Source organism: Budorcas taxicolor, chromosome 21, assembly GCF_023091745.1.
Source record: "Budorcas taxicolor isolate Tak-1 chromosome 21, Takin1.1, whole genome shotgun sequence".
Taxonomy (NCBI): Eukaryota; Metazoa; Chordata; class Mammalia; order Artiodactyla; family Bovidae; genus Budorcas; species Budorcas taxicolor.
The window spans coordinates 34,083,520-34,110,946 of NC_068930.1; the positions used below are offsets into that span (position 1 = coordinate 34,083,520).

General features: G+C 42.6%; 1 protein-coding gene across 1 annotated transcript in view; it reads left to right on the plus strand.

Annotated features, from left to right (window-relative positions):
* The window catches only part of OTUD7A (OTU deubiquitinase 7A), a 162,195-nt gene that overhangs the window by 63,041 nt on the left and 71,727 nt on the right, over positions 1–27,427 (plus strand). Inside the window, exon 3 of the mRNA XM_052659938.1 lies at positions 20,012–20,194. Coding sequence (XP_052515898.1) covers positions 20,012–20,194 — 183 coding nt within the window. The remainder of the gene's footprint in view (positions 1–20,011; positions 20,195–27,427) is intronic.

Sequence of the window (27,427 nt, forward strand, 5' to 3'; positions counted from 1 at the left end):
ACTTCCAGGTTTATTCAAGTGCTGTCCTCTCCCTGCTCACCTCCTCCTGACTCTGCCAAAATTGCTTTACTCTGCTCTGAGGTCTCAGCCTAAGTGAGACATCCTCCAGAAGGCACCTCGGATCATCTCCCAGCCCGAGTTAGAGCCTCGCCTTGGTCCCTCGTCAGACCCTGGTTCATGCACAACGCTTAGGTCTCATTGTCGTCCTCTGACCTCCTGTCTCTCGTCTCCGCATTAGTTAGCTGGTTGCTGGCGGTAATCTATCCAGACACTCAGGCTCTTTATTTTCCCCTCACTCCCCTTGGCCTTTTCATGTCCATGCTTGTTCCCTCATGTTTGCAGCCCCAGGTATCACGTCTGCGTTGCAGTCAGTAAGAGTGAGGAGCAACGGCACAAGGCAGCTCACCTCTTAGGTCTGTATAAAAATCCTTTCAGACACCTCCCAGTAGAGTTGGGCCCAGATCCGAGCACTGAGGAATGACACCTAGAGACTTCGCGGAGGAGGAAGCGGTGCTATTGAGAGGAGAGGAGTAGAGCAGCATCGGAGTGAGAGAATGCACTGCCTCTGAAGAAGTGAGAGTGGCGGACACCCTGCGGGGCGTTAGCGACCGCTTCTCCCACCACCCCCAGGAAGAAGAGGGATTCAGGAAGGATGGAGAGGTCAGCTCTACGAACGGGTACAGAGCAGTGACCTTGGATTTATCTGCATGAAGGTCGTTGGTCATCTTGAAAACAGCTGCTTTGTAGAGCAGTGCTCACAAAAGCCATCTTGCGGCGAGTCAGAGTGAAGGTTCACAAATGTAACATCTCTTGTCCTCCAACCTTTGTTTAAATTGTCTGCACATACTGTAGTTGGTAACAGAATACAAAATAGTGCTACTAAGTTTTTTTATTAATACATCCAAAATATCAGTCATATAAAATTTTTATATTATGATTTGTTATATTTGGACAAACTTCTGGTGACCTATAACCTCTTGGAAGATTAGTTGAGGCAGCCTTTGGACTAATTTCCTTCTACATATTTCTATAAAAATAAACTAACTAAAACTAACTGTATAATTACCAATTAGCTTAGAGGACCGGGTATTTCCACTGGTTCTTTCTATTTCTGTCTGCATTTAATAGCCAGGAAATTCAACAAGGTCGCCTGCAAAATGTAAATGAGATCTTCAGCTTAGGGCAATATGGCAGACAAAACCTTATAGGTAAGTTCTCACTCTAAAACACTTAAAGTATGGGTAATTTATGTTAAATCCTTTTGAAATTTTATTTACTGTTTGTTTTAGATAACTAATGTATTCAAACAGTTCAAAACTTAAAAGAAAACAACACTTAAAGCATCGAACCCCCTTCTGAGCCTTCTACCCAATTCCTCCCTGACCCGTTAGTTTCTTATTTACCCTTCCAACCTTTGACCTTTGTGTAAACAGATGAAAGTAAACATTTATATATATATATTTTTTCTCTCCTTACTGAAAATGTGGCATTATGAATATTTCATACCTGGCTTATCTCACTCCTAGGGTATGCTGGAGACCTTCCTATGGCCCCTTCATTATTCCTTCATGCACATCAGAACATTATGTCAGGGGCGAGTGGACTGTAGTTTATTTAAATATTCTCTTATAGGTGGGCATTTAGCTCATTTCATTATTTTGCTGTTATAAACAGTGCTGCAATGACCATCTTATACCTACCGCATATTTATCATTAAGTTGTGTCCAACTTTTTGTGACCCCATGGACTGCAGCATGTCATGCTTCCCTGTCTTTCACCGTCTCCTGGAGCTTGTTGAGACTCATGTCCATTAAGTTGGTGATGCCATCCAACCATCTCATCCTCTGTAGCCACTTCTCCAGTCTTTCCCAGCATCAGGGCCTTTTGCAATGAATAGCTCTTCACATCAGGTGGCCAAAGTATTGAGGCTTCAGCTTCAGCATCAGTCCTTCCAATGAATATTCAGGACTGATTTCCTTTAGGAGGGACTGGTTGGATCTCCTTGCAGTCTAAGGGATTCTCAAGACTCTTCTCCAATACCACAGTTCAAAAGCATCAATTCTTTGGTGCTCAGACTTCTTTATGGTCCAGCTCTCACATCCATATATGACTACTGGAAAAACCATAGCTTTGACTATAAAGACCTTTGTTGGCAAAGTAATGTCTCTGCTTTTTAATACACTGTCTAGGTTTGTCATGTTTATAGGTATTTCTGTAAGATAAATTCCCAGAAGTGGGGTGGCTGAGTCCCAGGATGAGGGTGTTGGAATTTTGGTGAATCCTGGTAAATTGCTTTGCTTGCTTGCTTAGGGAATATATCATTCCATACTTTCACCAGCCAGCAGCTAAGCAAGACTGTTTACCCACCAACTTGGTAACAAGGTGGTTGCCAACTTCTGTATTTTGACCCTCTGATATGTGTAAAATGGTTTTGCAGATTTTTTTCTAATATATTTGTAAATTGCATTTCTTTTGTGAATAAAATCAAGCACCTTTTCATATATTTCTTATGTTTCATGGACATTTATTATTCTTTTTTTGTGAGCTCTCTGTTCTTATCCTTTGCCTATGTGGCTTTTGAAGAGTTAGTCTTTTTTTCCTTATTGGTTCCGGGCAAAAAAACATACACACTGCACACGCACACACATTCACCACGCAGGAGAAAACAGACATGCCACCTCTCGTATCTGCTCTGTGTGCCCAGAGGGGAGCCACGGCTGCTTGTGGGTCACAGCTAAGGCCTCCACAGGTGTCATCCTAAGAGGATGTCACCTCACCCAAGATGCTACCCTCCTGGGGTCACCCCCATCCAGGGAGTGTAACAGCTCAAGCCCTTACTGATACCCACCAGGGTTCTTAGCCTTCCACAGTCAAAAGAAGTTGCCTAGAGACCAGACAAGAAATGCAGGCAAGGTTTTATTGGAATCCCTGCTGCTGTAGGTGGGAGCAATAAACAACAGGTTCCCGTGCTCACTCGCTTGCTAAGTGAGGGGTAAGCGTGTTCCTTATATGAGGTGAGGGTAAGAGTATGTGTGTGTGCAGGGGGCATGTGCAGTACCCTGCTTTTGCTCTCTTTAGAAGTAGCAGTTTGTTTTTTCTGTTTATTGTGTCTTTTGTCCAGAATTTGCCCTAACTACACCTGCATGGAGCTGTTTTCAGTCCCATGCAGTTTCTTTGTGTATTATTGCTTGAGGAGAGGTGTCCAGGTACAAGTGTTGCAGCACTGCAGCAAAGGGTCCCAGATCCCAGCCTACCCTTTACCACCTGGTGGACATCTCTGAAGGGCCACCCCCGCTCCCTTGCCACCTGGCAATTCAGCCGAGGCCCTCTTGCACCTTCATCCCCCACAGCGTGCCTCCCCTCATATTTTCTCATGAACAGACCTACCTCAGAGATGATGCCTCATATGTGATAGAAATTGCAAACATTTTCCCAGTTGACATTTGCCTTTTGATATTTTGTATAAATAGAAGTCTCCCTGGGATTTCCCCTACATTGCATGGCTTTGTCTGATTGTTCGTGTACCAGTTATTGAGGCGGTGGGGTGGGATGGAAGCCTGGAAGTGCCCCTCTCCCTCGCTGCTGTTATCTTTCAGAGCCTCCCTGGTTATTCTTATTTAGTTTACCAAATGAATGTTAAACTCTACATGTCTGACTCCAAGAAGGAAAAAAAAAATGCTTATATTTATGAGGTCAGATTAAATTTACAAATTAGCTATGAAGAAACGGTGATGTTGAGTCTTCCAAACTAAGAACATAGAGTATGCAGTTCTACTTTTGTGCCTTTTGGGGATATCATTATTCCACATATTGTTTTACACATCTCTTTTAGGTTCATTTCTCAGTATTTTTCTTTTAGTTGCCATTATAAATGGAATATTATCTTCCATTATGTCATCTAACTTATTTTTGTTTATATTTGAAGGTTATTTTTCACGTATGTCAATTCTGTATCCTTTGTATTGGTGCTATTCACAGACTATGTCCAGCTCTCTGCCTCCCTCTAGTGGGAACATGGATGCATTACCCCTCCTGGCCCCTGTGGCTGGATGGGCCGTTTGACTAGTTTTTGCCATGGGGTTGTGAACCCAAGTGAGGTGAACTTCTGAGTCAGAGTGTTTGATCCTTCGTTGGAGATGCTCCAGGACTTTCTGTCCCTCTGACACATTGAAGGGCAGTTTTTAAGAGTAGCTGCAGAGCTGGAGCTGACCCACAGCAGATTTTTGGGCTGAGCAGAAAAAACAAACCTTTGTTGTGGTGGTCTCCCAGGTTTGGAGGCTGTTGCCATAAAATCGCAGGCATTCTTCTGCGAAGAGCCCATGTCCGTGTGCTTGTCTTCGTGTCTCAGAGTAATTTCTGGGTTAGAGTTTTTACTTTTTATCTAATATGCGTATATTCATATTTCTTATGTCTTGTTGTAATATGTGCCTGGGATTTGTTTTAACCGGGTCTAATAAGACACACACACACACACACAAATAACTGTCATGAAGCAAGAAAGCTTTCCTCCCAGTTCTGCAGAGGCAGGAGTCCTGGCACACAGTGCCACTCGGGGAAGCATCAGGGTCAGAAAGCAGAGAAAGAAAGGGGAGCACACGGACGCGGACACCGGATACGCTCTTGTTACTGCAAGAAGGAGCGGGCAAGGCAGGGTCGTTGGTCTAGGAGTGACTGATTGAGTCGCTTCAGCAGGCTGCAGCATGGAGGGGCTGCCCCTAAGCCATCTCTGGCCCTGCATGATTGCCCAGAGCAGGAGGGCCTCACAGAGGAGGTGGCTGGGGCTGTGGGCTCTGGATTGGCTTGCTTTCCTTATTGAAAGGCATACTTGCTGGGGAGTCACTTGTCGTTACTAAAAACCGAGAGTTCTGGAAAGAGTGAGCTGTCACAGGTCAGCAAGACCTCAAAAATACAGAAAATAAACAGTATGATTAATCCATCTCCACTATGAACGGAACTCCTTAGCATTATAAACTGGCCTTCCTCATCTTCCTTAATGCCTTTTGGCCTAAATTCTGCTTTATTTGATGTAAGATTATGACCGCCTGTATTGTCTTTTGTTGTTATTATTATTGTTATTGTTTTATCTCTGCCTGATAAACCTGGTAAACCATGGTTCCTCCCCTTTAGTTATAATCTTTCTGAATCACTTCACTCTGAATATAGCTCCCATATACAGCACAAGTTGGTCCTTGCTTTTTAAAATAATATGAAAAATCCTTTTCTTTAACTAGCTGCATTAAGCCTATTTAAATTTATCGCTATGACAGATATGCTTGGTCTTAATTCTGTCATATTACATTTTCTATTTATATATAAATATTTAAATGACTTTCACTATATTTTATTAGCTTTTTATTTTTAAATGTTTTTTTTGCTGTTTAGAACACTTACATTTTTTAATCTAGTGTTTACTTTTAAAAATTCTACTTTTATGTACTGCTATCCTCTCTCCCTTTTTCCTTTGTTTAATGTAATTATTTTTTATTGAAGTATAATTAATTTATAATATTGTGTTAGTTTCAAGTGTACAGCAAAGGGATTCAGTTATGCATTTATATATGTATTATTTTTGAGATTCTTTTCCATCATACATTAGAAGATATTGAGTATAATTCCCTGTGCTATACAGTAGGTCTTTGTTGTTTACCTATTTTATATGTCAGTTCAGTTCAGTTCAGTCGCTCAGTCGTGTCCGACTCTGCGACCCCATGAATCGCAGCACACCAGACCTCCCTGTCCATCAACAACTCCCGGAGTTCACTCAGACTTATGTCCATCGAGTCAGTGATGCCATCCAGCCATCTCATCCTCTGTCGTCCCCTTCTCCTCCTGCCCCCAATCCCTCCCAGCATCAGAGTCTTTTCCAATGAGTCAACTCTTTGCATGAGGTGGCCAAAGTACTGGAGTTTCAGCTTCAGCATCATTCCCTCCAAAGAAATCTGAGGGCTGATCTCCTTTAGAATGGACCAGTTGGATCTCCTTGCAGTCCAAAGGACTCTCAAGAGTGTTCTCCAACACCACAGTTCAAAAGCATCAATTCTTCGGCACTCAACTTTCTTCACAGTCCACCTCTCACATCCATACATGACCACTAGAAAAACCATACATAGCCTTGACTAGACGGGCCTTAGTCGGCAAAGTAATGTCTCTGCTTTTAAATATGCTGTCTAGGTTGGTCGTAATATATAGGAATGTGTATATATTAATTCCAAACTTGCAGCTTACCTTTCCCCCCATCCCATTGTCTCCTTTGGTAACCATAAGTTTGTTTTCTGTGTCTGTGAGTCTGTTTCTGTTTTGTAAATAAGTTCATTTGTATCTTTTTTTTTTAGAGTCCAGGTATAAGTCTTATAATGTGGTATTTGTCTTTCTGTGACTGAGTCTGAGGATCTCTAGCTCCATCCATGTTGCTGCAAAAGGCATTATTTCATTCTTTTTATGGCTGAGTAAGATTCCATTGTGGGGCTTCCCCGGTGGCTCAGTGGTAAAGAATCGCCTGCCACTGCAGGAGACTCAGGTTCAACCCCTGGGTTGAGACGATCCTCTGGAGAAGGAAATGGCACCCCACTCCAGTATTCTTGCCTGGGAAATCTTACAGACAGAGGAGCCTGGCAGGCTACAGTCAGTGAAGCTGCCAAGAGTCAGATATGACTGAGCAACTAAACAACAAAATATTCATACACACACACACACACACCACATCTTCTCTACCCATGTCAGTGGACATTTAGGTTGCTTCTCTGTCTTGGTTATTGAAAAGAGTGGGGCTATAAACATCGGGGTGCAAGGAGCTTTTCAAATTAGAGTTTTCTTCAGATATGCCCAGCGTGGGATTGCAGGAACATATGGTAAGTCTATTTTTAGTTTTTTTAAGGAACCTCCATACTGTTATCCACAGTGGCTGTACCAATTTATATTCCCACCAACAGTGTAGGAGGGTTCTCTTTTCTTCACACCCTCTCCATCATTTATTGTTTGTAGATTTTTTGATGATGGCCATTCTGATCAGTATAAATTGATACCTCATTGTAGTTTTGATTTGATTTGCATTTATCTAATAATTAGTGATGTTGAGTATTTTTCCGTGTGTTGGTTGGCCGTCCATATATCTTCTTTGGAGAAATATCTATGTAGATCTTCCACCCATTTTTTTTATTGGATTGCTTGTTTTTTTAATATTGAGCTGCATAACCTGCTTGTATATTTTGATATTAATCCTTTGTCAGTTTTTTCATTTGTAAATATTTTCTCCCATTCTGTCTTGTTTATGGTTTCCTTTGCTGTGCAAAGGCTTTTAAGTTTAATTAGGTCCCCCTTGTTAATTTTTGTTTTTATTTCCATTACTCTAGGGAATGGATCAAAGAAAATATTACAGTGATTTATGTCAAAGAGTGTTCTGCCTATATTTACCTCTAGGAGTTTTATAGAATCTGGTCTTATAGTTAGATCTTTAATCTATTTTGAGTTTACTTTGTTGATGCTGTTAGAGAATGTTCTAATTTCATTATTTTACATGTAGCTGTCCAGTTTTTCAAGCATTGCTTATTGAAGAAACTGTCTTTTCTTCCTTGTATATTCTTGCCTCCTTTGTTGTAGATAAATTGACCATATGAGCGTGGGTATATTTCTGGGCTTTGGAATTCCTAGCCACAGCAATCAGAAAAGGAAAAGAAATAAAAGGAGTCCAAACTGGAAAAGAAGTTAAGCTGTTTGCAGATGATGATGCTGTACATAGAAAAAGATGCTACCAGAAAGCTACTAGAGCTCATCGATGATTTCATTAAAGTCGCTGGGCACAAAATTAATACACAGAAATTTGTTGCATATCTATACACTAACAACAAAAGATCAAAAAGGGAAATTAATACCACATGATAAATATGATTAATACTGCTATATGTTATATATGAAAGTTGTTAAGAGAATAAATCCTAAGAGTCCTCATTAAAAGGAAGAATATTTTTTCTATTTCTTTAATGTTATATTTATATGACATAATAAATTTTTGCTAAACTTACTGTGATGGGCATTTCACAATGTATGTAAATCATTATGCTGAACACCTTCAACTTATGTATTACTGCTGCTGCTGCTAAATCACTTCAGTCGTGTCCGACTTTGTGCGAGCCATAGACGACAGCCCACCAGGCTCCCCCGTCCCTGAGATTCTCCAGGCAAGAACACTGGAGTGGGTTGCCTTTTCCTTTTCCAGTGCGTGAAAGTGAAAAGTGAAAGGGAAGTCGCTCGGTCGTGTCCAGCTCTTAGCGACCCCCATAGACTGCAGCGGCTCCTCCATCCCTGGGATTTTCCAGGCAAGTATGTAGCACTGTATGTCACTTACATCTCAACAAAACTGGAAGAGAAACAAAAAGTAAAAAAATAATAATAATAATAATTTAAGAAATTACCATAGCATCAAAAAGAATAAAATGCCTAGGAATGAACCTACCTAAGGAGACATAGGAATGGTGCTCAAGCTGAAACTCCAGTACTTTGGCCACCTCATGTGAAGAGTTGACTCACTGGAAGAGACTCTGATGCTGGGAGGGATTGGGGGCAGGAGGAGAAGGGGACAACCGAGGATGAGATGGCTGGATGGCATCACGGACTCAATGGACGTGAGTCTGAGTGAACTCTGGGAGTTGGTGATGGACAGGGAGGCCTGGCGTACTGCAATTCATGGGGTCACAAAGAGTCAGACACGACTGAGCGACTGAACTGAACTGAAGGAGACATAAGGAGGAGACCTGTATTATGAAAAATATAAGTCCTTGATGAAAAAAATAAAAGCTGACACAAACAGATGGAAATACATACCTTGTTCTTAGAGAGGAAGAATCAATATTGTTTAAATGACCATATAACCCAAGGCAGCCTACAGATGCAGTGCAATTTCCTGTCAAATTAAAATGGCACTTTTGGCAGAACTAAAAAAAAAAAAAAATTAATTTGTATGGAAACACAGAAGACCCCAAATATCCAAAACAGTCTTAAGAAAAAAGAACATAGTTGGAGATATCATGCTCCCTGACTTCAGACCATATTACAAAGCTGCAATCATCAAAATAGCATGGGACTGGCACAAGAACAGACATATAGATCAATGGAACTGGTTAGTTTTGTAATTTAAAATATCTTTCTGATATTTAGAAGTTATATTTTTATCTGGTGATTATTTTAAAATTTCTACCTTGATGTATTATCCTTTCCCTTTTTCTTATAGTTGGTGTCAGTGATCTGCCTCAGTAAAACTAGTTTATATCTTCTTCCTCTTCCCACTCTCCCTTCTACCATCCAGTTTAGTTAGTAGTATATCATTCACATGTTTCTAGTGTTTTCCTTAGTCCTGTTACATATGTTTGCCCTCCACTCTGCGACAGATCAGCCCCAGGGTAGCCAGTGGCAGCAGTGAGGCCGGGGAGCCCTCTGCCACTGGGTGTCCTCCAACATCAGTTCCAGTCTTCCCCAGACCCCCTTCCCAGCCACTCCAGTGGGACCTCTGCCTCAACCCCCGGGCAGCACTTTGACCAACGTCCAGCAGCCAGTGAAGGTTTACACACTAAACAAGGACCAGCGGTGGGACAACCAGGGCACTGGCTGTGTCACCCAGCTCCGTGGAGCAGCTCAAGGGCATGTCCCTTCTAGTTGGAGCCTGAAAAACATGGCCCACTGGAGAAGAATGCAAACCACTTCATGATTTGCCTTGAGAACCCCACGAACAGCATGAAAGGAACAAGATGTGACACTGAAAGAGGAACTCCCCGGGGTGGTAGGTGTCCAGTATACTACTGTGGAAAGGCAGGGAAGTAGCTCCAGAAAGAGTGAAGAGGCTGAGCCAAAGTGGAAGCAGCACCCAGTTGTGGGTGTGTCTGGTGGTGAAAGTAAAGTCCGATGCTGTAAAGAACAGGGTTGCCTAGGAACCTGGAATGTTAAGTCCATGAATCAAGGTAAATTGGATGTGGTTAAACAGGAGATGGCAAGAATGAACACCAACATTCTAGGATATAGTGAACTAAAATGGATGGAAATGGGTGAATTTAATTCAGATGACCATTGTGTCTACTACTGTAGGCAAGAATCCCTTAGAAGAAATGGAGTAGCTCTCAAGGTCAACAAAAGAGTCTGAAATGCAGTACTTCGCTACAGTCTCAAAAACGACAGAATGATCTCCATTCACTTCCAAGGCAAACCATTCAACATCACAGTAATCCAAGTCATGCCCCAACCATTAATGCTGAAGAAGCTGAAGTTGAACGATTCTCTGCAGACCTATAAGACCTCCTAGAACTAACACCAAAAAAAAGATGTCCTTTTTATTTTAGCAGACTGGAATGCAAAAGTAGGAAATCAAGAGATACCTGGAGTAACAGGCAAGTTTGACCTTGGAGTACAAAATGAAACAAGGCAAAGCCTAACAGAGTTTTGCCAAGAGAACACACTGGTCGCAGCAAACACCCTCCTCCAACAACACAAGAGATGACTCTACACATGGACAGCAGCAGGTTGTCAATACCAAAATCAGATTGATTATATTCTTTGCATCTGAAGATGGAGAAGCTCTATACCATCAGCAAAAAACAAGACCTGAAGCTGGCTGTGGCTCAGATCATAAACTCCTTATTGCAAAATTCAGGCTCAAACTGAAGACAGTAGGGAAAACCACTAGTCCGTTCAGGTATGACCTAAATTAAATCCCTATGATTATACAGTGGAGGTGATGAATACATTCAAAAGATTAGATCTGGTAGGCAGAGTGCCTGAAGAACTATGGATGGTGGTTCGTACTCTTATACAGGAAGTGGTGACTAGGACCATCCCCAAGAAAAAGAAATGCAAGAAGACAAAGTGATTATCTGAAGAGGCCTTACAAATAGCTGAGAAAAGAAGAGAAGTGAAAGGCAAAGGAGAAAAGGAAAGATATATTCAACTGAATGCAGAGATCCAGAAACAGCAAGGAGAGATAAAAACATCTTTTTAGGTGAACACTGCAAAGAAATAGAGAAAACAACAGAATAAAAAAGACTAGAGATCTCTTCAAGAAAATTAGAGATACCAAGGTAACATTTCATGCAAAGAAGGATACAATAAAGGACCTAACATGAGCAGAGGAAATTAAGAAGAAGTGGCAAGAATACACAGAAGAACTATACAGAAAAGGTCTTAATAAACTGGATAACCACGATGGTATGGTTACTCACCTAGAGCCAGACATCCAGAATGTGAAGTCACATGGGCCTTAGGAAGCATCACTACAAACAAAGCTAGTGGAAGTGATGGAATTCCAGTTGAGCTATTTCAAATCCTGAAAGATGATGCTGTGAAAGTGCTGCACTCAATATGCCAGCAAATTTGGAAAACTCAGCAGTGGCCACAGCACTGGGAAAGGTTGGTTTTCATTCCAGTCCCAAAGAAGGGTAATGCCAGAGAATGTTCAGTTGCACTCATTTCACATGCTAGCAAGGTATTGCTCAAAATCCCTCAAGCTAGGCTTCAGCAATACATGAACTGAGAATTTCCAGATGTACAAGCTGGATTTAGAAAAGGGAGAGGAACCAGAGATCAAATTGCCAACATCTGCTGGATCATAGAAAAAGCAAGGGAATTTAAAAAAAATCTGCTTGTTTGACTGCACTAAAGCCTCTGACTATGTGGATCACAACAAATTGTGGAAAATTCTGAAAGAGATGGGAATACCAGGCCACCTTACCCGACTCCCAAGAAACCTGTTTGCAGGTCAAGAAGCAATGGTTAGAACTGGACATGGAACAGTGGACTGGTTCAAAATTGGGAAAGTATATCAGGGTTGTACATTGTGACCCTGCTTATTTAACTTATATGCAGAGTACATCGTGTAAAATGCACAGCTGAATGAAGCACAGGCTAGAATCAAGACTGCCAGGAGAAATGTCAGTTACCTCAGAAATGCAGATGATACCACATTAATGGCAGAAAATGAAGAAAAACTAAAGAACCTCCTGATGAAGGTGAAAGAGGAGAGTGTAAAGCTGGCTTACAATTCAGCATTCAAAAAATGAAGATCATGGCATCTAGTCCCATCATTTCATGGCAAATAGATGGGGAAACAGTGGAAACAGTGACAGACTTTATTTTCTTGGGCTCCAAAATCACTGCAGACAGTGACTCCAGCCAGAAAATTAAAAGATGTTTGCCTCTTGGAAGAAAAGCTGTAACAAACCTCTACAGCATATTTAAAAGCAGAGACATCGCTTTGCTGACAAAGGACTGTCTACTGAAAGCTATGGTTTTTCCAGTGGTCACGTATAGATGTGAGAGTTGGCCCATAAAGAAAGCTGAGCACTGAAGAATTGGTGCTTTTGAACTGTGGTGTTGGAGAAGACTCTTGAGAGTCCAGTGGACAGAAAGGAGATCAAACCAATGAATCCTAAAGGAAATCAACTCTGAATATTCATTGGAAGGACTGGTGCTGAAGCTGAAGCTCCAATACTTTGGCCACCTGATGCTAAGAGTGGACTCATTGGAAAAGAGCCTGATGCTGGGAAAGATTGAGGGCAAGAGGAGAAGGGGGCGACAGGGGATGAGACAGTTGGATGGCATCACCAACTCAATGGACATGAATTTGAGCAAACTTCAGGAGATAGTGAAGGACAGAGAAACCTGGCGTGCTGCAGTTCATGGGGTCCCAAAGAGTTGGCCACAACTTAGCAACTGAACAACAACAAATTATATACGTTCAGATGTGCATATTTGACCTGCCAACTTTGACTGCTGTCTTGTACTCCCATGTAGTACAGCTGAAGCAACTGTGGTGACCTCTGCTTTCTACCATTTTTGTTTTGGCGGAATATTCTCCTCTGTCATTTGTACCTTTGCTTTTACTCGGCTGCACATGCGTTGGAGAAGGACATGGCAACCCACTCCAGTGTTCTTGCCTGGAGAATCCCAGGGACTGCAGAGCCTGGTGGGCTGCCGTCTACGGGATTGCACAGAGTCGGGCACAAATGAAGCGACTTAGCAGCAGCAGCAGCAACTGCTCCCTCAATTTCCTTTTGCCAAACCTCCATTCATTCTTGACTGGCTGGTACTCAGCTTCTCATAATTTTCTCAAGAACAATCCATGTGACTATTATTTCCTGAACTCATACCTGTTTTAAATGGTTTGTCTGTAGCCTTTATCCATGAAAGAACAGCCTAGATGGGTATAAACATTTCTTAGCTCATACTTCTTTATTTCTTTCAGTATCTTCAGGCATTGAATTTGGCTGCCAAGAACTATGTTACCAGCCTGATTGTTTTTCCTTTTTGCTGAAATATTCAAATAATTCTCTTTATCTTTAAAACATAATAATATTATAAGGCTATATCATGAACACTGTCCTTATATTTCTTTATTATTCTAGGGCAATCTTCTTGTGGCCTTTCAATGTGTAAGATCAAGTTTTTATGTTAGAAATTCTCTGTTTTGAAAGGCTAAATCTGTGATTGCTTAGATTTCTCTCCTGAAACTTGACATCTCCTCTGCTCCTGATTTTCCTCCCCTTTTCCCTGATTGGATACCCAGGATCACTAGATGATGGCTATCCCATTTTTGTTTTTTCTTAATTAATGAAAGGATATTGTGGGGCTTGTGCATTTTTAATTGTTTAATATTTACATTTGTGTGAATTCAGTTTCCACAGTAGTTAAGAATATGCCTGCCAATGCAGGAAACACAGGAGACAGGGGTTTGATCTCTGGGTCAGGAAGATTCCCCTTGAGGAAGAAATGGCAACCCACTCCAGTGTTCTTGCCTGGAGAATCCCATGGACAGAGGGGCCTGGTGGGCTACACTCCATGGGGTCACAAAGAATTGGACATGGCTGAGCATGCGCACACACACACAGTTTTTCTGAAATAATGAGATAAAGCATAATATATGGGCATGGTACTATGTATTTTTTTTTAATTTCTTTTTTTGAGAATCAGCCAAAAAGGGAATCACAAGCACCCAGATTTGGACCACAGCGCCTGTTCAATGCAGTGTGATTTCACATGACAAATGCTTTCCTTATCTTAAAGTTTCATGAGGTTTTATTACCATCACATTTTAGCATACCATTCTGTTGAGTTTGCCTGATGATAAGGGAATAATAAATTACTTCCATATGATAAGAAAAATGCTTTCCCTTTTAATCATAGTTTTCTTATTTTGAGCTCCAATGATGTATATGTGGCATTTCTTTCACCTGTAGTCTCTGTTTACCATTTCCCCTGTAACCTTTTGTTTCTTTATTTCTGTCTCACTTTGTTCACTTTACTAATTTTCACTTTTATGTTTTTTACTGTGGCATCTGTACCTGTTTTCTCTCTTGCTTTCTTATCATGGAACTTCATCTCTGAGATTATTTTAACTCTTTTTTTCCCCTGAGTTCAGTAGTCAGTTCCTGTTTCACAGCCTCCCGTGGGCTCATACATTTCTGCTTCATTGTTTTCCTTAATGGATGTGATACTTTAGTGCTAAATTAAAGCATACATACCCCTTCAAGAGACAAAACAAAATACAGTGTTTAACTTGAGATCAAACCCTACTTGATGTTCCTGTTAAGACAAAATTAAAATGAATTAAAAGTGTAAAACACAAGCACATCACCAGTAGACTATGCTGGAAGGTAAAACCTGTACCTGCTGGTACCCCAGTCACCTGCATGTGACAAACGCAATCCAAGGCCACGCCCAGAAGGAAACATTTATCAGGCAACTGCCTCCACCTCTCGAGGCTTCAGGCTGAGAAATTGCAGACAGTGATACTGTCCTACCAGAAATACTGTCCTTGGAGCAATACAGCTGGAACATCATTGGAAACTCTGGTCGGCTACAGGAGAAAAATGAGTATTTCTAGCTGTGCAAATTGCTCTTGCAAATCAAATCAGGATTCTGCACATAAAGAATCAGAGGGGAATATTGATTAGATAGTTGACTAGCATCAGCCGTTGTTGAATGTTTGGCCTGGAAACTTAGGATACAGACTGTAACTGGACCTATGGTTATTCCCATAGAGGTAGACTTAATCTTCAAAATGGGATATAAATTAAGAGAAAAAAAAGAACAAGAAGGAAAATAGGGGGTGGGGGGAATCAGTGTGCTTTAAGGGCAGGGAAAGGCGAAGGAGCCAGCAATGGGGACAGAGTGATCCGAGTCATAGGACAAAGGGGCTGTTAGGATGTCATGTTGGACAGAGGCCTTCTGGTGTCTGCCTAGTGGCCTGGTGGCCTGCTAGTGTTCAGGGGATGGCCTGAGTGACACATGAATAAGAATTTCATGTAGTACAGGTGAGTCTATGGGGAGCAGAGTAAAGGCCCAGCAGGTGAAAACACTGGCAAGGTGGGGGTGGAGGGATCCGGAAGGAGGGAAAGTCCTGTTACTGAGTCATGATGGCACAGGAGAAGGCACAGGAGAGGGAGATTTCAAGGGTGGTCAGCGGCCAGGTGGCCTGACACCCGCAACAAGGTCAGGTTCAAGGGAACTGTAGCCCCCAGAAGCTTAGGCTTTGATCAAGACAGACCTGGATTTAAATCTCAGTTCCGTCACTTGCAAGCTGGATTTCAACCATAAGTGACAGAGGTTAGACTATTCATAATAAATGAAAACTTGTTATGAATAGTCTTAACACTAAGAGCTATCCATGTGCTCAGAACTGTACAAATGTAGTCTCCTCGCACTTACCCCTCCTTGGAACTTTCATTCAGTGCATTTTATTATCCCGGTTGCACAGAAACGTAACCTGAGGTTTCCCGTGGTGGTATGCTGTATTCGCTGCACAGAAGTAGCCAGGGAGTGGGGCCGGACCCAAAGCCCGGGCTCCTTACTGCTCTGCTGAACCCTCCTCTAATAAGTGAGCTGGCTTCAGGGCTCGTAGCCTGTGGCTGCCCCAGTCACCCAGCTGTACATTCCGCCCGGCCTCAGCCCACTCCATCACTGTGGTGGTGCCACCATGGTGGGCCTCTGTGCCCTTTCACCTCATCTTCCCTCCGTGTGACATCCATTGGGACTCTCCCAGACTTAAGAGTGGACAAGATGAAAGGGGATCTTGAAACTCATGCTCCCTGAGCACCAAACCCTACTCCTAGGCCGCCAGGAGCCTGTCCCTCTCCGCTGTATTTTTTTTTTAATTTTACTTTATTTTACTTTACAATCTGTATTGGTTTTGCCATACATCAACATGAATCCGCCACAGGTGTACATGAGTTCCCACTCCTGAACCCCTCTCCCACCTCCCTCCCCATACCATCTCTCTGGGTCATCCCCGTGCACCAGCCCCAAGCATCCTGTATCCTGCATCAAACCTAGACTGGCGATTCGTTTCTTACATGATATTATACATGTTTTAATGCCATTCTCCCAAATCATCCCACCCTCTCCCACAAAGTCCAAAAGTCTGTTGGATACATCTGTGTCTCTTTTGCTGTCTCACATATAGGGTGATCGTTACCATCTTTCTAAATTCCATATATATGTGTTAGTATACTGTATTGGTGTTTTTCTTTCTGGCTTACTTCACTGTCTATAATCGGCTCCAGTTTCATCCATCTCATTAGAACTGATTCAAATGTATTCTTTTTAATGGCTGAGTAATACTCCATTGTGTATATGTACCACAGCTTTCTTATCCATTCATCTGCTGATGGACATCTAGGTTCCTTCTATGTCCTAGCTGTTATAAACAGTGCTGCAATGAACATTGGGGTACACGTGTCTCTTTCAATTTTGGTTTCCTCACTGTGTATGCCCAGCAGTGGGATTGCTGGGTCATAGGGCAGTTCTATTTCCAGTTTTTAAGGAATCTCCACACTGTTCTCCATAGTGGCTGTACTAGTTTGCATTCCCACTAACAGTGTAAGAGGGTTCCCTTTTCTCCACACCCTCTCCAGAATTTATTGCTTGTAGACTTTGGGATCGCAGCCATTCTAACTGGTGTGAAGTGGTACCTCATTGTGGTTTTGATTTGCATTTCTCTGATAATGAGTGATGTTGAGCATCTTTTCATGTGTTTGTTAGCCATCCATATGTCTTCTTTGGAGAAATGTCTATTTAGTTCTTTGGCCCATTTTTTGATTGGGTCATTTATTTTTCTGGAATTGTCTTTAGATACAGTCTGTATGACCCGCCAGTGGCAAGCTCCTCCCTGGGGCATCCATCTCTGCCCACGTGTCTGTAAGTTGCCGCTTGCGTTCCTGGTTGTCCTGAGCGGTGGTCTTTGGAACTGTGCAGAGCTGGGAGCAGATCTCAGACCCCCTTAACTTCTGACGACTCTGTCTGCTGTCCATCGTGCTTGCTTCCCCTTCGGTGGCCTCATGGACCCTTTCCACATGCATAGACACTGGGGTCCTGGATCCCTCAGGAATTCTGAATTCTTTAAAATCTTAAAGTCACACGCTTGGGGCTCATTTGGGAGCTGCGATTTGTGGACAGTGCTGCTTCCTCCGTCTCTGCTCTCACCTCATACTTACTGGATCTCCATTTGCTAAGAGGTGTGGCCCAGGTTAGAACCAGGATGCTCGCTGGTTAAGGATATGGGCAGATGTTCAGCAAACTGAGCTGGAGTCCAGGGCAGTGATGGGAGAATACAGTGGAGGCAAGAGCAAGTGGGGAAAGTCAGCCAGGGAGAGGTCTCTGGGTGGGAGATCAGAGCAGACTGGCCTTTGCTGATGGCTGGACACGTGCGTCCCAGCATAACCCCAGCTGATCCTCTAGGCATGCAGAAGGAACATACCCTCACCCTGGAGCGCTGGTCCACAGAGGCTATGCATGATCACTGGGGTGCTGCCTTCACACTCCAGCCTGCTCACCAGTGATGGGAACATAGATCAGGGGCTCTGGAAGGATCTCCTGTCAGGAATGGTTAGTAAAAGCAGGCCACACTCTTTCCAGAGAGTGGGAGAAGCACAGTTGGCTGGCTCCTGGGAGCAGGAGCTGGGGTGGGGCAGGGCTCTGCTATGACCAGGTCTTGTGTACAGGACAGCCCTGCAGAAAGATGCAGTCAGTGGAAAGATGAGATTGGAGGGCTCACATGCAAGCACTGTGGTGCAGCAACCTTCTAAGCCTCACTTTCTGTTTGTGAGGAGCCAGGACAATGCCTGCTCCGCGTGGCGCTGCGGGACGATGAAATTCCCGGCTAACTCAGTGCTCCTCGTGGGCTGTTTGCCTCACAGCCAGTATTTGTGGGGCTGGTGTCATTGCTAATACGTGCACCCATATTAACGTGTCTGCATTCCATGATAAGGTTGCATCCTCAGCGCCTCTCCTCCACCTCCCCTCTCCCTGCCCTTTCTCACCGACAGTTTCAGCCCTCCTGGGACATTTGCTACCCTTGACCCTGCTTTAGAGTGAGGTGCCCACCCAGGTCATCGCCCCTGCTAAGGAATATCCCTAAAGGCAGAGCCTGTCTTGCCCTCGGTAGACCACACGCTGGAGCATGGATGCCCATTTGATAGACACAGGCACTTAGACTTGAAAGTACGTTTGCCATCACGCAGGCAGTGTGTGTACACTGTGATTGTTAGTTGTATGTAAGAGTGAAAGAGAGTGCTTTTATTTCTGCTTCAGCTGGTTTCCATGACACAACTACCAAACAGTAATGGGGCTGCCTTCCACAAAGGACCCCACCTGTCACCACTTACAAAAACACCACCAGACTTTGCTGAGGTTCAGTTGAATAACCTGAATGATTTCGTTTGCTTTTCTTCCCCACTGATATGCAAAGATGTTTCTGTTGTGTCTTTGTTACCTGACTGTGAAAGAAAAAAGTATGATTAAATTGTAAATGATTGTATGATAGAATATAAACATTTTCTGATTGATAGTATCAAGTCTGTGGCAGAAAAAAAATTTAAAAGACCAGAGGAAGATGTTCAGGTATTATTTTAGACATTCAAAGCCTTGTTCTGTTGTCTGTACCACATAATTAGTCAATATAGTAAATACCTGCATTTTGAAGTTAGTTGGGAGAGGGTAAGACTTTATTTGCTTTTTAAAACTAGAGCTAAGCTTTTAACTCTTTGCCTTTAGAAAGTGCATGGTTGCCCAGTGGAGTCAGATGCAGTGTGCGCTGCCTCCTTCCTTCCGTTGGAAGGCCACCAAGCCTCAGAGTCAGGGATCAGAACTCCCACTCTGAGTCCAGACCCCATCAGCTTCCCCTCGTGCTGTGAACCCCCAGCATCCATCCCCACCAAGTGTGCCCAGGGCGGGCACAGCTGTCTTGCCTGGTGTCTCACCCAGTTCATCACCTGAGGTCTGAGGTGGCCTCCCACCAAAGCTCCCACTCAGCGAGCAACCCCCACCCCGAGCCTCTGCCCTCTCCAAACTAAGCTTCAAGGAAGCACTAAAATACTGAGCAAGAGCCCAAAGAAAACGTGGAAATTCTTTTGGTTTACTTCTTTCTCTGAGCTTTGCTTCCCTCGCAAAATAAGCTGTGAAACTAAGTTTTCAGAGGCATGGAAGGTTCTGCAGGGTCTATGAATCTAAGGCCAGGATAGTAGGTACGTCATGTACCTCAGAGGGACCTCAGGCACGGGTGAGAAATTCTGTTTTTAGAGAGTTCACATCAGACCATTTCACTCCTTTGAAAAATGGGAACAAAACTACAAGGGCCTACTGTATAGCACAGGCAACTATATTCAATAGCTAGCAATACCCTACAATGGAAAGGAGTCTGAAAAAAAGTAGACCTATATATGTGTAGGTGTCAAAACCTCTTTGCTGAACACCTGAAACATTGTAAATCGACTACACTTCAGGGATTTTTTTTTTTTTAAAGTAATGAAAATGTTCTGGGACTGTATAGTGTGGATACTTGCACAACTCTGTGACTATACTAAAAACCATTGAATGAAAAACCAAAAAAGGAAAAGAACTTAAAAAAAAAAACAGGAACTACTGGGTGGGGAGTCTGAGTGAACAGGTGCTAACAGAGACCCTTCTTTGCACGGTTCTTTCCTAACATGTGACCATTATTCATGCATCAGTATTGTAATCTCTTGTCATTTCTCATCTCCAGGCAAAAACTGGGACCTCACAGCCGCTCTGAGTGACTATGAGCAGCTCCGACAGGTGCACACAGCCAACCTGCCACCTGTGTTCAACGAGGGCAGGTGCCCCAAACAGCCTGAGCGAGAGCCACCCCCTCCCGGGCACACAGCCGAGCGGCCCTGCCTGCCCAGGCAGGACGACATCGCCCAAGGTACCTGCTGCGGGGCCCGCCAGGCGCCAGCTTCCTGGTCCAGCATGGTTTGCAAGGGGGCTGGGACAGGGGTGCACAGAAGGGTGAGGTCATCGCCTTTCCCAGCTGCAGGCGGATGAGGCTCTTCAGGCACCACACCTCACCCTGTCATTTACAGCTTCCACTCCTGCCTCAGGGACGAGGAGAGTGAGTCCACTTCTCTTGGACCCCACGTTCCTCCTGGAGTCCTGGTTTTCCCAGACCCGACGTCTCTTACCCTTGCAAAACTATTTCCCAAGCGGCATAGCCTCCAAACCTGTTTGACACTGATATTCATCCACGTGTTTCATGGGATGAACTTTTTTTTCCGAATTGGGAAAATTTCATTGTGACAAAGATATATAAAAGAAACGTGAGAGTTTTCTCTCCACATCTCCCAAACCTCCCAGAGGCTAACCAGTGGCCCCATCCTATTCTGTCTCCTGTTCCTTCTTACTTTGCTTGTTCAGAATGCAAACACACCCGAGTCAGATGCACACGCTGCACTTGGCAGAGTGCTGGTTTCCTTGGGCAATAAACCGCGATCATATTCTCTTCATATTTGACACCATAGTATACGATTTTTTTAAACCATGTCTCTTCATGGTGATTTTGTTTCTTCTTAGATTTTGTTGTTAGTGGTGGATTTTTGACATGACAGGCACTGCTATAATAAACTTTATACCACAATTGGTACATACTAGTGCTTTTATTTCTATAGGTTGGCATTTCCAAGGTGGATTTGCTGTACCAACACATGGGTTTTTTTGTTTTATAGCTTCAGGACTTGGTTCTCAAACACATTTCTGTTCACCTTGTATGAAACTGGGTGTTTCCCTTTGTTCTTGCCAGGACTGGGTGTTCTCATGATGCTTTTACTGCTTTGTTTTTCTACTTCGAAGGGTAAAAAATACTTTCATCTTGTCATTTGCTTGTTAACCAGTTGGATTTCCTCTTCTGTGATATACTTATTCACGTACTTTGCCCATTTTTCTATTATTTCATTTGCATTTTTCTTATTAATTTGTAGCATTCTTTATAATGAAGACTAAACTACAAATATATTTTGCATGTATATGTTATACATATATATATACACACATCCCACAGTATTCTTTGCTTTATCACTATTCACAGAAAATTCTGCCTTACAAAATGCTTATATTACTATACATTCATGACTAATTGGTGACCTCTCCCTTTCTTTAGAAATTCTCCTGAAATTCAAAGTTACATGTTTTCTTGTATTTGTTTTTTAAATTTTGTTCTAAGGTCTTTTAAGCAGTTTGAAATTTTTATAAATAATAGCTAAGAATCTAGTTTTGCTTCTCTGGATTGAGAATGAGATAGTCTAGCGTATTTATTAAATAAAGCATCCCTTTCCCACTGAACTAACATGCCAACTTTGCTGTACATTAACTTAGCAAAAATGTATTTAGCTCTCTTTCTGGACTCTGTGTGACCACCCAACCTGCTGTACTTGACTCTCAAAGCTTCGTATAGTGTTACTCTGCAAAGGCTAGTTCCTTTATTACCGTTCTTTTTCAAAACTTTTTCACTATTTTTGGATATTTATTCTACCATATTAATCTTAAAATTGGAATTCTGATTGGAAGTGGATTGGGTTTTTATTTTATTTCAGGGATAATTAGCATATTATAATACTGTTTTTCCACTCAAGAATATTGCATATACCACTCCATTTATTCACATTCTGTTAAGAGTTTAGGCACAGAGAAAAGCAATTCATTTTTTATCCAGTCATGTCATAAATTCTCTTATTAATGCTAGTTGTTCTCAGAGAGTCTCTTGGATTTTCTACATATACAGTCATAAGATCTGAAATGATTTAATACTCCTCTTAATATTTACACAGTGGATTCCAATTCTCCTATGGCCTTAGGTCAGCCTTCCCATGCTGTGAGTCATTGTTGTCTGTTTCTGTTAGCCCAACCTGATTATTCAGGCTATATTGGAAACTCTATCTTGGATTATTGTCCTATGCTTACTTACTCTGTTGTCCAGAAAAGGCAAATTTGAGTTAGAAAGTTCAGTGCTCATTATGTTTCTTCTCTAAGCTTTTCTTCTCTTTCCACTACATTTTGGGCTGTATTCGTGGGTGCGTATGCATTCATAATTGTGAGGTCATCTGGCTCTAATGTGCTTTTTTTTTTCCTGTAAATAGTCCTGTTTATTTATTTTTTTAAATTGTATTGGTTTTGCCATACATCAACATGAATCCGCCACGGGTGTACACGTGTTCCCCATCCTGAACCCCTCTCCCACCTCCCTCCCCATACCATCCCTCCGGGTCATCCCAGTGCACCAGCCCCAAGCATCCTGTATTTTGCATCGAACCTAGACTGGCGATTTGTTTCTTATATGATAGTATACATGTTTCAATGCCATTCTCCCAAATCGTCCCACCCTCTCCCTCTCTCACAGAGTCCAAAAGACTGTTCTATACATCTGTCTCTCTTTTGCTCTAATGTGCTTTTTAACAATATATAGAGTGTCTCTATGTCCCATATAATTGTTATTATCTTTTAATCTGTTTTAGTTGATATTAAACCTCTTCCCTGCCTTTCTCTTGGTTCATATTTGCCTGGAATAACATTTTTTCAACCTTTCTTTATCCTTGTATATCAAATATAATTCTTATAAGTGATTTATCATCAAGTATCACTCTATTATTCAATCCAAGAGTCTGTCTTTTAAGCAGTGAATTTAATCTACTTATTTTATTTCTATTATTGTCCTATCTGTGCTTCTTTATGTTGCGTGTTTTATTTGCCATGCTTTTTTTGTATGTGATTTTCTCCTTTTCTGTCTTTTCTGGCTAAGTAAAATTTTCAACTAGTTTGAAAGTTATATATTCTCCTTAGTGTTATAGTTACCTCTGTCCTACTAACACCTATATTTAGGTTTTTCTCTCTATTAATTTTTGGAACTCATCAGCAGCTGTATTTCACCCTGTTTTTATCATTTCCCTTCCTACCTCCATGTACCCTCAATTATATTTGCCCACTTTACTGACCTTTGAGGACTTCCCTGGTGGCTCAGACGGTAATGCCAATGCAAGAGACCCGGGTTCGATCCCTGGGTCAGGAAGATGCTCTGGAGAAGGAAATGGCAACCCATTCCAGTACTGTATTTAGGTTCTTTTTATTGCTTGTTTAGACAACAGTCTCCTAAGGCCATCAGAAGCTAAAGATGTTTACATGATATGCTTAAATTTTTGTTTGGTAGAATAACAATCTGGATCCAAATTCTTTTCCTTTAAAACCATTCCACTCCTCCATTGTCTTTCTGCATCTCATTTTCATGTCTTCTAAGAGATTCCCTTGACTTGCTCTTCTAACTTCTTCATGTGAACCGTTCTGTCAATCAGCATTTCTCATTCCAAATTTGCACTTTCCCATTATTTTTATTATTTCACAACAATGTAATATTCTATCTCTTTGAACATATCTACTAAGTTTATTTTAAAACCTTGTCCTCCTGATGCATTCCAGCCCAAGTGCTTTGTGAACTTTCTATAACCATGTTCTCACTGCTGAGCTGTTTCCTAAATTTTGCCTGTGAGCACACAGTACCTTGCAGTTATGAGCCATCTTAGCTCATGGTATCGGGGGAAAAGGACAAAAGCCTGGGCTCTGTTTTGTGTTCCTCTGAATGAGAGCATGGAGGGAAGTGCACTCAAAGTGGCTAGCTCTGAATGCTTTAATATGAGCTCAAAATGTTCTCCACTGGCTCTCCTTGCCACAGTTGGCTTTATGCTCAGGGAACCTCTCAGCTCCTCTGTTCTAGAAATTACTCATTTGCAGGAGCTTCCACTTTCTGTCGTAACTGTCAGCTCACAGGGAGTGCGGGAGAAAAGAAAGAAGGCTTGGGGCCAGCCCACCTGTTCCTGTTGTGGTTGGTGCCCGGTTCCACGGGATTTGCCCTGATGCTCCTCCAGGGGCTTCGGCCATGGCAGTGGCTGGCCTGCATTGTGGTGGTGATGGCTCAGGCAGTTATCCCCACAGGGCTAGCTTGGGGGAGGAAAAGCCAGAACACCTGCCCTCAGCCCTCACCCATGGAACCCAGCCCATTCCCACCCATCTACTCCTGTGGGCCTCCTGGATGGGTTAGGAAGAGGGTGTTGAGGTGTGGCCACTGACTTGGCCATCTTGTTATCCCATTCTTAAATTCTCCTTCATTCTGCCCTCCGATCTGACCTCTTCTAATCATTTAGCTTGGTCTTTCTGTGACTGTGTGCTCCTTCAGCACCACATCGGACAGCCTCCCAGCATCTCTCACGCAGTCGAAATCCAGAGAGCTGACAGCTTGGCAGTTCCTGCTCTTTCTGAGCAGCAAACAATCTAACCCATTATTTTATCCTCCCAGGGAAGGGGCTAGAAAGACCCTTCTCTCTGTTTTCAGACAGATTAGCAGAATCAGGGCCTTATACGGATACTCGCTACTTCTTATTTTTATCAGAGAAAAAAAAAAACAGAAGTCTATCATAACATAATGTCATTAACTGAGCCTTATGAACAAACATATGTATTTTTATTTATTTGTTTAATTTGGGTGTGCTGGGTCTTCATTGCTGAGTGGGCTTTCTCTAGTTGTGCCAAGCAGGCTTCTCATTGTGGTGGCTGCTCTTGTTGCAGAGCATAGGCCCTAGGGCACGTGGGCTTCAGTAGCTGTGGGCTCACTGGTTACGGCACACAGCTCAGTTGGCCTGAAGCATGTGGAATCTTTCCAAACCAGGGGTCGAACCAGCATCTCCTGCATTGCACGGTGGCTTGTTAACCACTAGACCACCAAGGATGCCCTGTATTTTTAACAAGTAGAAATTGTAGTTTCTGAATTAGATCTTTATATATCCTTTAATTGAATTCTTCCTGAAATCACAATCTCCTAAAATGGAAGATAAAGCCCTCCATATTCTAAATCAACAACAATAACTTACGAACCACATCTGGCCGCTGCCTGTTTTCTCAGTAAAGTTTTATTGGAACCCATTGTTTATTCACTGCCTATGGCTGCTTTCATGCTGCAAAGACAGAGTTGAGTAGTTGTGACTGAGAATTGTATGGCCCACAAAGCCTAAAATATGTATATCCGTCCCTTTTAGAAAAGTTGGCTTCCCTGGTGGCTCAGACGGTAGAGTCCGCCTGCAGTGCAGGAGACCCGAGGGCGATCCCTGGGTCAGGAAGATTTTTGTCTACCTGCTTTAAAATGGCCCAGGACTTGTTTTAATCAGATATGATGAGACACACAGACAGGGACACGACTGTCCTAGAAGACAGTCTTACACTCACAGCTCCCTGGAAACAGGAGGCTTGACACACCCTGTAGAGTCACACGGTGAAGCACCAGGGTTGGTCAGAAGGCAGAAGGGACAGAGGAAAACAAGGGCAGCAGCCTGTGTTGTGTTTCAGTGGGAAAGACAAGACAGGGTAAACAGACTTAGGATTGGCTGGCGTGAGTAATTTCAGCAGCTCTTGGCGGGCGTAAGGGCCATCTCTTGTTGTCTGGCACCTGGCCCAGGGCTAATTAGGGCAGTGAAATGGCCTGCTGGTGTGAGCCAGATAGAGGAGGTGATCCAGAGTATGGGCTCTGAATTGGTTTGTCCTGGGTGAGTCCTGAGAATCTAAGTATCTAAGAATTGGATAATTCCGTAGAGAAATTCTCTCCCCATTCAGAGAGGCCCCAGATGCCAGAGCCTCCAGAATACAGAAAATAAGAAAACAGACTTAATACACATCCCCTGACCTAAATCATAGATAGCTTTTTGTTAGTGTGGGTTTTTTAATTTCATTATTTATTTTTATTGAAATACAGCTGATTCATAATGTGTTAATTTCTGCTATACAGCAAAGTGATTCAGTTATACGTATGTATACATTCTTTTTACGTTCGTTTCCTTTGTGGTTCATCACAGGATATTGAATATAGTTCCTTCTGCTATACTAAATCATAAGTGCTTGAGCTGGCTTTGACAAGGGTCAGAAAATTCTGTATATTCCCTCAGTATTTTTTTTAAATCTCTCTGTATTTCTCTGGGGCATAACTTTGAACATGGTAATTCCTGTTGTATTTTATTTATAATTCCAAAAGAAGAATTGCTGAATTAATGTTTAAAGAATCCGTTTGTGAGTGTATGTGCATGTGAGTGTGTGTCTGTGTGATTATGTATGTGCATTCATGGACGTGGCGGTTGGAAGGAGTTAGAATTCAGAGCATCTGTTTCTTGTTTTGTGATCTTTAACATAATTCACTTTTAGTTCAAAAGGACTTTTCCCCTCAGATTCCAAATATTAATATTTAGAGTGGCTTAATAGCATCAATTTATACTATGAGTCACAGCGTTTGCAAGGTCCTCATCAGTTGGCAATAGATGCTGATTGATAAGCCATGAGACATATGGATGACCTTGCCCAGCACCTTGCCTCTGCTGAGAGCAATGTGGGTTCATGTTACCTTGGGTGTTCAAGCAAACTGTTGGGTCTTGAAGGATGGGGTAGTTCCTCTTTTCCAAGATTCCAGAAAGGTAGCTGGTGGCAAGAAATGTGACCTCAGCAAGGTCTGTGAGGGGCAGAGGGGCATGGGGTCTCCTCTTACCCTGCCCTGGGGGACAGGACAACCAACTGGCCCGTGTGCTCCCTGGCTCCTCTTCCTCATGGCCTATGTGGTCTGATCTCTCTTCTTGTCCTTCTTCAAAATACAACATACTTTAATCATCTTGAATTCATCTCAGAATGAAATTGAAGGTGAATCAGAACTATCCGTTTTGAAATACTCTGTCTTGAGACTTACCATGCAAATATATGAGGCCTCGGAGAATTAAATTTGAGCTTAAAGTTAACTTATACCAGGGTCAGAGGCCTCTTGTTTTTCATCTGCTTTAGCAAAGTTACTTTATGGCAGTGCTGTCAACTACTCTTGCATGTGGGGGACTAGAGCTTCCCCTCTTGATGAAGGCGTGGGCATGGGCTTCCTGCCAGCACAGCAGGGGCAGAAGCACGGCTCAGAGAGGCATCAGCAGAGCACAGAACCTGACCCATGAGCAGGCTGATGTGAGTGGGAATCCATTCAACTTAAGTGACCACATGTACTAATGAGTCTACCACAGGTAGAAAAGATTAGAAAATATTCATTGAAATGCCAGTCTGAATTTTGTTTTCTGGGCACAATTAAAAGAGGACTAGTGCCTTGCTAAAA